Here is a 12,178-nt window from a genome sequence, read left to right as displayed (position 1 = left end):
CAGAAAGGCTCAACTGTAAAGACTTAATGTAATGACTTATTTTCATAAGAAACTAACTCAAACCTGCACCTTCTCCAGATCCTTGAAGCCAGCAATTTTTCTACTTATCTTAACACAGGTAACACAAACACAGACACACAAAGTAACCACAGAACTCAAATATAATAAATAAGAGGGTTTCAGTAAACCAATAAACCAATCAAGCATTCGCGTTCGGCGGAAACGTTGACGAAATACGATTCAAGTATCGCACATGGTCTTTTAAAAAGCTTTTAAAACTGACAGAGAACAGCTGAAGAATAAGAAGCCAGAACTTCACTCTTCACTTTACAGGCCCAATAAAAGCTGTTAATCTAATGACACCATCATCACTGTCTTCATTATCCTCCGTGGCAGCAGCGGGTGGAAGTCCACGGTCCAGGACCAGAGCATGAGACTTAAAGATTTGTTACGGGGTGTCATCTCTGGCTCCAACACACATTCTTCCACTTCTGGGGTTCCTAACCTCATCACCTCCCCCTCATCATCTCCCCTCCCGAGCAGCCTCCCTTCTCCATCACTCCCCACCTCCGCGGAAGAGAGACGTATCCATTACGCCATCTCTCTGTCCTAAACCGCAAATGACATTTATGACTCACCAATTTCACAGTTAAATGGCCAAATCGCACTTTCTCCCATAACAATACACCTCCGGGGAGAAACCGATCTCGAGGGTAACACTTGAGTTAATTTCGGAGGGAAAGCATTTTGGTGGGAAAAAGGGGTTTGATGTGTAATGCAATTCTGAATGAAATGATGCTTGGACCACAGGGAATCTAAAAGGGGCTTTACCGTGTTTAATAACCATTTAATCCTCTCCTTACTTGGCACACACAGTGAAAACACCCCCACACACACAGGAGGAAAGTGGGCCATACCTGCCACACCACTTGAGTATCAAGGTCAGAGAAGACTTAAGAGATGCCTGTCAAAATACAGAGACACACACAATCCCATCTCTTCCAAATGTAGGCATTTTTACGACGCCGGGGACCAGGGGGTCAGGGCAGGTTGTGTCTTCCCAGGGTGCCCGCTTGGTTGGTGGCCAGTGACAGAGTGACAGGGTCAGCTGTTGTCTCTGTGGGAGGTGTCATGGAGGAGGTCGTGGACAACAGCATCAGGCCTAGACCAAACAACAAGCAGCCTTGTCTGCACTTTGGGCTGCAGCACCAACAGGGCCAAGTCTCGATCATGATTCTCAGCTTTCAACCAACAATACACACACATTCCTCGGGGCGAATGAGGATTAAGGGCTCTCGGAGTTGCGCTCATCCTCCCTGGGGGGTTCGACCCGTCTTGGAACAGCATGGCAAAGCCAGTAGCAGGAACCTGGCAGCACGGAGAGGTTCTTCTCTCCCACCAGTGACCGCCTCTCCCAAACCATTTGTCCAACATCCCACACACAAACTCTCACTCCAGGAATCTGCTAATCTGCCCTTCTTCCTCCTCCTCCTTCTCCTCCTCCTCATGTTCCTCTAATAATTACAGATGACTCACTCTGACCAGATTAAATTGCCGTCAAGGGAGAACAACTCCAAACAGTGGAGAAACTCACTCATGGCTCAAATGATGAGGAGAAAAACATCAGGAGCCAAGGTCTACATGAATATCAGCATGTTGCTTCGTCCTTAAATAAAGTCGTCCTGACCCGCTCTACACTTTGGTTATCACAGTTGGGTTGCATGCATTAGCGTTTGACCATGAGTTGTTTATACTGTATATTCACTCCTGACCCTTGTTAGGCTCCACTGATTATGAAGGAACCCAAACAGGAGGTTGTGATACTCCATCAACCTCACATCTCTGTGTACACAGAGATAAAGAATACATAAACACAGGGACAAGAGCTAAACATTCATCTCGGATCCCAGCTTCAAATGTATGAATGAGCAGGTCACAGAAGCAAGGAGATATTAAATAAAGCTACAAATACGACTGAATTTCAGGCGATAATATCTGTGTCACTGCTCTGGATGTAAGTGATGAGGGCGTGACTGTGCAGCTTTGGATGGCTGAAAGCTCCAGACAGGTTCTCAAACTTCCTGTTCTGCACCTCCCATGGGTGGATGGGAAAACAGGAGGCAACTACAGGAATTCAAATATCAGGACGACCTTTCCTCGATCATTCCCTGGTGGCTGGCTGCAGTACAGGTCATACACCCTGCCTCCGCCATGTTAGTGGACGGGACACGGGCCAAACTAAAAAGTTTAATGTCAAGTAATTTCCTCTCAAAGATGGGTTCTGTCATTTTAGTGTGTTTAAATACTCTAATGTTTCTCTGTCAAGAAAGTTCCATTTTCACCCCTGTCCATTTGCTTTTTGTTTGTTTGTTTGTAAGTAAGATTTCAACATTTCCATCATTTTCGTGATGAGATGTTCTCCAGATATACAACACCCCCTCTGATCTCCTCAGTCCAGATGTCCTGTGTCTGTCTCGTGTTTGTGTTTCTAAATCCAGGATGGATGAAAGTTGCTGCTTTGTTAAACCTGATATGTTGGATCATACCCCTCCATGCCACCCACCTTCCTGAATCAAAGCTCACAAGGGCGGAGATCATTGTGAGCAATGAAGTGAATAATGATTGTTTTGGTGATAAAACATCTGGGGAAAGGGAACTCGAAGACACTTCGGCATGACCGATCTGAGCTGTAGGGAAAACTTGTTGCGTATGTATAGATCTCATTCTTGAGTCGACACGTGCAGCCGTTATCCTGAATCTGTTTCTCCACAAGTTTTTTTGTTGGCGCTTGATGACGACATCTCGCAGCTCGAACCCTGCTGAAAATATATCCTTAAGATGGAGAAACTCAGGGTCCCTAGTGAGGTGTTCATTTTCTCTGAAACATCACACATGCGAAATGATGAACAGGCCTCATGTTCACACTTCATAGTGTCCAGCGATGTTTGCTCCAGTGTGAGAGACTCTGGTGTAAGAGAGGTTTCCACTGGAAAACTCCACCCACACTTTTAGAATAAAGCACCACATGCGACGACGAGCTGCTCAGAGGAATCTGAACGCTTCAGTACATTTCTACAGAACGTCCAACAAGGCTGAATCTCAACATTCAGGATCGTACACTTTGTTAAGTCTCTAAATTGTTTCAGTTCTCAGGTGAGACTTGGGACTGAAGCTTTATTTCTCCACTTTCAACTATTTAACTGCCAGATCTTTCAACAAGGTTTGGGTAACAGTGATGTTCATGTAACATATTCAAATATAGCTGAGTTATCCCAATGAGCACTAACTACCCTAACAATGAATTAAGTTGCTGTGAGCTGTAAATTCACCACATCTAATTGTGTACCTGTCACAGACACCTTCACCAACCGGACATGATGACTTAATAAGGTGGAATGATTTTACTGTGTTCACTCTGACATGTTCCCAGACGTACATTGCCACTGCTCACTAAAGAAAACTAAAGAACCTGAAGGCTTTGACTTGAAGAATCTCAGTAGATGAAGAGGTCTCAGACTGATGGTTCAAATTGAGTTGGTTGAGAAACAGGAATTTGTATTGAAACAGAAACTAGTGGATCGGCATATTCCTATGTGTGACTGAAAAACTGATGAATCCTAATCAAGCTAACCAGCATTACAAATGTCTGTTTCAACATTGCTCCCACAACAGCATCAGATTTTCATTCTCACTAATAATTAAGTCATATTTTAATGAAAGAGAGGCTGGTATTCTTTCCACTTCTCTCAGACTGAATCAGAAGTGGACATTCTTTGAAATGTGAACAGTAAACTTCTTTAGAATCCTTGATTTCTAAATATGTTTTTTGTATCATTGAATCTTTGTAATACAGTTAGATAAAGTAAATAGAGTTAAGTATTCTGTCTGTGCAGTGAAAGCTAGTCAGTTTGTGTCAATTCTAAAGGGAAACATTCATGAAACGCTTTGAATTAAACTGAATTATCGAAACATACCAGTGATAACCACACACACCTCACCACACACACACACACACACACACACACACACACACACACACACACACACACACACACACACACACACACACACACACACACACTTCAGCTACTGTTAGCTCTCTGCCCCACCCTCTCCCTCCTCTGTGTTTCTCCCTCTACTCCTCTCCAGCAGAAGTGAAAGAGGCTGAACTGAGAAGAGACTCAACTCTAAAGTTTTCAGAGCAACATGACAGAGCTCAACCACAGTGAAAAGGACCACACACACACGCGCACACACACACAATAATAAATTCAAAACTATAAACATCTGGAATAAAGAGTTTTCTTCTGAGTGATGCTAAAACACATGTTTGGTCACTAGGCACCAACACAAATATAATGAATAAACTGGAATATATCATAGAAAAAGTTGGCATCAAATACATGTGAACGACTTTTTACGCATGAGACCAGAATAGAAGAATATTCATCTAAGTTTGAAAGTTTCTCACATCAGATCCAGTTTAAATGTAACTTTTTTGCACAATAAAAACAACCTGAAACTGTCTGAAGTCCTTCGTCCACTCACCTCAGCCTGTGTCAGGTCTACGCTGCAGTAGAAAGCCGCCAGCAGGAACAGGGCGCCAGACGGTAACAGCATCTTCACGGTGCGTAACGGTGCCGAGTGCCCACAAACCACTACCTGGTGACCGCTTCTCGTTCGCTTTCTTCTGGTGATTCTGGGGCTTATCGTCGGAGCTCGGGCAGCACGTTTGGCTGCATCTTAGTCCGAGACGATGTGAGGTTCTGATCAGTGCAACTGGGTGCTTGTTGGTGCAGCACCACACCCCCCTCCCAAAAAAAAGACCACCCTCACCCTCATGCAAAGAGACCCGACCCTGCAGATACAAACACTCTGACTTCTCTCGGTAACGTTAAGGGACTACGCTGCACACTTTGGCTGATTTTGTGACAATATTTTGAGAAGCGGGGCTTTTTTTTTTGGTGCCACGGTTGTTCCGGTTACCTGGAAGTTTTCAGTCCGGGAGCCCGCGCATCTCTTCCCCTTGAGATCTCGACTGGGGTGACTGTAAGTAATGCGTTTTATTAAGATGATGCGAAGTTACTGATTTATCACCGCTTCATGTGCGTGTTAGCTGAGGGTCGATCCATGCGAGACAGGTGTTGAAGAACTTATTGATAAGGGGAAAAAATGAAAATATGTATATTTATATATATATATATTATTTATATTGATTATACTCTAATAACGCAGTTCAGAGATGTGGGCTCATGATTACGTTTTATTGGTGACATTGGGGGTGTTGTTGTGCCAAACAGGTCATGCTGTAGAAGAATCTGCGGCGTGGGACTAAAGTTTGCGGTGCGCGTAAGAGGAACCATGCAGGGCCAACACACCGGAGGACTGAAGAGCCTGAGGTACACAGAACAGGAGCGCACTTCACTCTACAGCATAAACCGATCAGGATCAACTGATCGGCATTATTGATCATGTCGTTTCCATTGATTCCAGGCTGCTGCTTCTGTGCCTCTTCTGCGCCATCCTTGTCTCAGGAGCGCACGCGGTAAGTTTCCTCTCCCCACTTTGTTTTGAGTTTTGTTTGTGCGTAAAAACCTGTTGACAATTATCGTGTGGATTGAAAACGAAACTTTTGGATTATATTTTTTGGTCTTGGAGCTGCTTTGCACACACATTAACACACTCACACGCAGACCTGCTGCTTGTGGGAGTGTCTGTTTGGGGAGTTCCTTCAGTAGGAGGGTGTTTATTTTTTTCTTGGCTTGGCATGCTGGTAAATCGCAGTCAAACTCAGAGCAGCAGTTTCTTGAGAAATGAATCTTGTTGCAATGTTTCTGTTTGAAATTAGCACATTCCCAATGTTTTGTGTCTTGCAAAATGAGCTAAAACAGCAGTAGAGCACATTCCTAGAGACCAAACACTTCTTTTTATCAAATCTGGATTATTATGTGGATTTGAACATAGAATCGCATAGAGTCGCTTCCCATCAATATCCACATTATTTTATGAGAAACTGACTAAACTGTCGAAAAAGTACTCATAGTGTGCGGAAGAGTGATAAAAAAGTTCATGGCTCTGCAACTTTAACCAGATCCACATGGAAACTCGATGGGTTCAAATTAGTTCAGGGCTGTTTATGCCTCGACAAACAAACAAACAAACAAACAGACACGGGTGAAAACATAACCTCTTGCCTGAGGTAATAAACAGATATGTGACGTCGTTGGCTACATGTTGTGCTTTCCTCGACCCATTGACCTCACAGGGGTTGAGTTGAGAGGTGATGTCATGACCTCAGTGGACATGATGATCTGTTTGAGTATACATTTGTCATCGTCTCTGTGCTTGTAACGTTTTATCTCCGTGTGTCGGTCAGTCTGAAAGATCCCAAAGGACCGTAACATTATCACAAGACCAGTCCAAATGAACTGTATCCATGATTTTTAGCTCAAGGCTAAGTTCAGATTTTTCCTCGACTGTAAATTTGGTATTGCCGAGGTTTGGCACTTGGGTAGAGGACATGATGCAATCGCTGTGTTTTGTTTGCATGATAAACAACTGATTAATGCCAGTCCTTGACTTGAGTCTGAAGTTTTCAGCATTGGCCTTTACCAGCAGAAGTTCCTGAGTTTTGTCATAGTTCTGTCGTCCTGTACAAGATTGTGGATCTTTGTGTCACAGTTCCAGAATTGTCACAACCCTAATTTATCCATCAACTTTTCCACCTCAGCCAAGTTGACCTTTCTGCGATATTTGTTTTCGTGAGCTAATTGAAAATGTACCAGCACTTCGGGCCTGATCTACTAAAGGTTTGTGTTGTAAAATGTGTGCAAACTCGATTTCACTCGCTAAAAAACATGCAAGCTGATCTACTAACGGTCTGCACTGAGGATTGCGTGCAGAATACAGTTTTTTTCTGCGCGTGTTAGCATGTTTGGATCGACAGAAGCAAAAATAATCCAGACCTATCAGAGGCTTCTCTTCCACCGGCCCCCCACCTGTTTTATTTGCCGAGGTTTTATTATGGGCTAATTTTGCTTCGTATGTTCTGCCATCTTCTCTTAATTTCATTACCTGTTATCATTTACGCAATCTTTTTTAGTAGATCACCCGCAAAACGCCCACTAACCAAACTTGCAATCTATTATAATGCAATTATTTGGGATCTTAGTAGACCAAGCCCTGAGTGTGGAAAAGTCTTTGGGGGAATGGACCATCATTCGTGTCCTGTTGTTGGACAAAATGCAGATTCATTATCAGCGGAGCAGCTCTGTGTTTGCTGACTTTACACTTCACTGTTCCCACTTTGGAAATGACCCTCCTACTCATGTAAATGGAGATGTTGTTTTTATACGCCTACATGTGTAAACGGCCTCTCTTGGACTGTACCTTAGTCCCACAAGTCGTCACAAACGTTTTGACAGATGTTACATTAAACGATGATGATGTTCGACTGCAACAAACTGAAAATGGTCGTTGTGAGTTTGTTTTCATCCTTGTATTAGGAGACCAAACGCTCATGTGACGCTGACTGTGCACACTGTGTTGCAGCTTGTGCAGGATATCAGATGTTCAGTGACTCAGTCCCAGATTTTATATCATACACAAGACTGTCAGATGAAAAGTTATTTATCGGGTGGGATGAAAAGGCCCCGTTGTGTGTCGCTTTATCAAATTTCGCCGGGGCTCGATTAAAAGCGTGTGACCCAGCTCGGCTCCTCTGTTAATTGTGCAGCTTCGCTCCAAGCTGGTGACACTCGGAGGCTGGAGGCTAATTTTAGTTTGGGCAGCATTTATGTGCTAAGTGCAGGCAAATTAACTCTCCAGTGAAGAAACGGCTCACAGTGATTCCACAATAAACAAGACAGCTTCAGTTTCTGGATGTGACGTAAAAAACAGCATCTGACTTTTCAGAAAAATATCTCCCTGTGTCTGCGTTAAAGAAGTTGTTGAAAGAAAAACAAGTTTGAGTCGTGAGCTGGAGGATTTCGAGTTGGTTAGAGGCCTGATTTGACATGTAAAATAGTGCAGGAAGTGGTAACAGATCCAGTGTCACTGTATGATGTTTCCCATCTGACACAGACTTTCTCAATCTTCGCCGTGTCTGTTTCTGTTTAATATCAAACCCAAATCTAACCCTCGGGAATGATTTACTTCTTTGAAGCAGACCCCCGCCTCCGTGCTGCACAACTCTTTCCCACCATCTGACTCCACGTGAGGTTCTTACATTTGGAATTCCCCCTGATCATTGAAAATGTAATTCTCAAGATATTCTGCATGTGAGATTCAATTTAGTTGTTTTCCAGACTCTCACGTCCGAGGGAGTGGGACTCAGCCCTGTCATGTTGGCGGGGGGGGGGGGTTATTGCTTTCTCACTTTCACACAGCTGACCACTCGCGACGTGACCGTCCACTTGTCTGAAAAGTCAGGAGGGGGGGTTCTGATGCTGTTTGACCCTTCAACAGGAAGAGGGCAACACCTTAAAGGCCTCATTGCTTCAAGGATCATTGAACAGCATCTGAAACCCTCTCCCAACACACAGATTTTCCAGGTCACTTTCAAATCCTTAACCAAGTAATTCGGAACAGACTTTTCATGACTCTTTCTGTGTACAAGCGAGTGCGACACGATGATTGCCTTGAAGAAGATGGACTGACGTTATCCCTGTTTGAACTTTTAGTCTTTCCTCTCTCTAAGGTGGAAGGGTTTTCACCGCTCCTTCCGAACATCCTGGATCCCATAGAGCATCTTTCTGATGTTGTTGTGGTTAGGGGGGGGGTGCGGCTGCGTCCAACAATCTATCAAATCTACCTGTTGTTTTCTCGATTACTCCAGTTTTCTGTGAAGTGTCAGAAAATAGTAACATGTCTCCTGACATTTTCCCAGAGTCCAGTGTCCTTCTTATTGAAGGGTGTTTTCACACCTACCTTGTTTTGTTTGGACCCTCGGACGTGTTATTTAAGTCTGAACCTAAATAACAGGTGTGAAAGGTTCCTCACTCTCGATCAAACCAAAGAATTAATGGTTTGCGGTGTGAAACAACTTTTGTGGACAGTAATGACTTGCAGACCAGTTGCAGGAAGTTGAGACAACATTAGAAGTTAGAATAGAAGAATTAAATGAAGCAGAAGTGGCTCCGTGGATCGCTTGTTGTCTTCTCTCCCGACGATTTAACAACGAGGAAGTTCATTTTGCTCGGAAACGATAGTAATATTACAGTAACAAAGTGAATCGGTTCATCCATTGTCTCCATTCAAACAAAACATGCTGATGTCATACGTTTGCCCATCTACAACCCAAACAAAGTCAAGTGAAGGTAGATGCAGCCCACAAAGGTGTCGAGGACGTACGCATGTCATTTATTCAAGTTTTTAGTGCACTCCTGTCATTGTTTAACCAAAATTCGAACCTGTGAGACACCAAGTATTTTAGACCTCTGCTTGGCGATTATTGATTATCAAATTAGCAATATAACTGATAATAAAACCAGTCAATCTACTAATCAGTTCAGCTCAAAGGCCCAATGCGTGTTCCAGTTCAGGATTTCAACTTTTTTTTCCTACTTTTAATTCTACTAACTTCTTGTTCACGCTGTCCTAGATAGTTGTACTCTTTACTCTTTACGAGTACAACCCAGTGCAACACCATGAAACTAACAACGTCAGATTTATAGGTCAAAGCTCCTTCGACTCCACTGTGACACATTGCAGGACAGTTTTTACGACTCATCAGATGATCCTGTTTTCTGTATCTCCTGCTTTGAATTCTACACAGAGATAAAGTGTCAAACTTTTGTGAGGAAATTAAACCCTGTGGCTCATGATGGCAAAAACATTACTCTGCACATGGATGCAGGTACACCCCCCCCCCCCCCCCCCCTCTGCACACGCACACAAATGCCATTCATCAGTGTCCGCTGGCGGAGGAAGGAAGGCTCTTGAGGCAGAAATGTTAACAGGAGGTTTCGTATAGGACCCTTTGAGGGGCTTTGATTCTCGTGTTTGAGAATATATTTCAAGATGTGTGCGAGCACGATGGAATGAGGGGATGATGCAGCGGATGTGTGAGTTGTGGGAATTTCGTCCGCGGCCGGGGATGACACGTTTTTGGCTTCACATCCCAACTGTATCTGGAAGCCCTGCAGCAACGTCTGCTTTACAAATTACCCTCTCTTTCAGCTCCATGGATGATTGTGAGAAATGTTTCTGCTGCATGTGCCTTTCTGGTATTGTATTCCACAAGGTCAAACTACACTCCAGTTTTTTCTTAATATCCACAAGAGAATAGGGATGGAAATGCAGTTCACACTAGTTAAAAGGTGTAAGGCGATGCGTGGGGCAGTTCACTTGGGAAACCCTGCCTCACGAGCCTGCTTTTTTAGATGTGGGTGAGCGGCGGGTGATGGGGGTCACCGAATGGAAAGCGGACACGTGACCGAGCGCTCAAATGTGATTGTTTTATGGGGGAGGAAGGCGTGTGTCCGGGGCGAGGGGGAAGATGTCTGCCGGTGATAAGGGCAGAAAAATGGCGAGCACATCCCCTGCCAAAATGGTGGCTGTGATATCGAGATCGCGCGGCTGTAACAATCAGGGGAAGAGCCCCATTGTGTGCGCTGCTGCAGGAAACCACAGGCTCGGATGAGAAGCCTACGTGTGGGGCTTCCCTGCGTGTGCGTGTGTGCAAGTATGTGTGTGTGTGTCTGTGTGTGTGTGTGTGTGTGTGTGAGGTGATTAAGAGACTGAAGCAGGGAGGCATGCACTTTCCACTGAGGTGTTGCCGTCACCCCTCTGACCTCCCTGCATTTGTTCTGTGTTACGTCTGTGTAATGTGCACAGATGCTCACATGTATTTTATGTGTGTGTTTTCTTTTCTTTTCTTTTCTTTCCTCCTTTTTTTGTAACTTTGTGGTGCTGATTATTTTATTAGTCTTTGATTCTTCATTGTAACAGCGAGGAAAGGCCTGGTGAGCTCGGATGTTTGTCCCACTGGCACAGAAATCCCAGTTTAAACAAGCATCGCCTGCATTATTACAAGACCTGTTGAAATCAGAGCATTATGATACCTCTGGTAATTTTGTGAGAGATTTGTTTGGGTGTTTCTTGCAGACCCTGAAAGGTGTCCTCAATTAGTCGGCCAATTTTGCCCCCCACCAACGGCAGGATGTGTGAGCGTGTGCCTAATTTTCTCGCTCTGTTGCACGCACAGAGTGCGGGGGCTGTGTTTATCTCTGGGCTCAGCGAAGTTTGACTTTATGGGAAACATCCTGCGAGCAGAATTGTGTGAAGAGAAAATAGGTTATCCAGAGAAGCTCTCTAAACAGGAAAAAGGAAACGGGGTGGAGTTAAATGTGTCAGGAGTTGCTTTACAGCCCTGCCGGACCCCACATAGTTAGACTACTCCAGAGAGCGTTTACTGGGATGTATGTTCACTGTGTGAACCCAGGCCTGCTCATACGTTACAGCAGCAACACAAGACAGGCCGGGGGAAGAGTCTGTGATGTGTAGGGCTGCATGATGGATGTTTTATTTGTCTGACTAATTCTTCTGTAGCATGACATTTATAAAATTTTAGATGTTAAATGAAATCAATTAAAATTCACTACGTGTTTAAAATGTGCTCTGGACATTCCTCAAAGTGTTCACACACTTGTGTACAGTATGTGGGATAAACCACCCGGGCCAATAAGGATCTTTGGGGGCCGCTAATGACTTTATGGAGTAAAAATTGTCCAATATATATAGATCGGCCATAAACATTATAATATATAACTATAATCAAAATAAAAATGCAAATACAACCACATATATATAGAACTTAATTCATGAAAGAAGACTTTTTTTAAAACATAAAATGTAAACATATCCTGCAAAACCACGCCCTGCCCACACTTGGTCACACATGAGCAAATGTGAAGAGAATATCGCAGGTCAAAGCTCAACAAACTCCACACGAAGCCTCGCTTCAATTCGCCTCATCGATCGCGCTGAGTGGAGGTGAGCAGTAGGCGGAGGTTCGCCACTGGAACATTTGCCCACATATATGTAAAACAGAGCATTTGGGAAATGATGACATCACAGCTTAATAATGTAATGAGCATGTGCCAGAAACAGCAAGAACAACGGTGGCTATAGACTTTTCACAGGAAAAAAATTAATTACAGAGTAGTACATCTGCAGT

At 43.9% G+C, this 12,178-nt stretch overlaps 2 protein-coding genes across 3 annotated transcripts in view; one reads left to right on the top strand and one right to left on the bottom strand.

Annotated features, from left to right (window-relative positions):
* Window positions 1-4,679, bottom strand: part of col4a1 (collagen, type IV, alpha 1) — a 38,186-nt gene extending 33,507 nt beyond the window's left edge. Inside the window, exon 1 of the mRNA XM_034575059.1 lies at window positions 4,549-4,679. Within this exon, the coding sequence (XP_034430950.1) occupies window positions 4,549-4,620 (72 nt within the window). The 5' untranslated portion in view covers window positions 4,621-4,679. The remainder of the gene's footprint in view (window positions 1-4,548) is intronic.
* A 92-nt stretch (window positions 4,680-4,771) lies between these two features.
* col4a2 (collagen, type IV, alpha 2) overlaps window positions 4,772-12,178 on the top strand; it is a 56,973-nt gene continuing 49,566 nt past the window's right edge. For both annotated transcript variants that reach the window (XM_034575057.1, XM_034575058.1), the window contains exons 1-3: window positions 4,772-5,049; window positions 5,301-5,399; window positions 5,494-5,545. In XM_034575057.1, coding sequence (XP_034430948.1) covers window positions 5,362-5,399; window positions 5,494-5,545 — 90 coding nt within the window. In that variant the 5' untranslated portion in view covers window positions 4,772-5,049; window positions 5,301-5,361. The remainder of the gene's footprint in view (window positions 5,050-5,300; window positions 5,400-5,493; window positions 5,546-12,178) is intronic.

This window comes from Hippoglossus hippoglossus, chromosome 21 (assembly GCF_009819705.1).
Source record: "Hippoglossus hippoglossus isolate fHipHip1 chromosome 21, fHipHip1.pri, whole genome shotgun sequence".
NCBI classification, from domain to species: Eukaryota; Metazoa; Chordata; class Actinopteri; order Pleuronectiformes; family Pleuronectidae; genus Hippoglossus; species Hippoglossus hippoglossus.
This window is presented reverse-complemented; position numbering and strand designations above follow the sequence as displayed.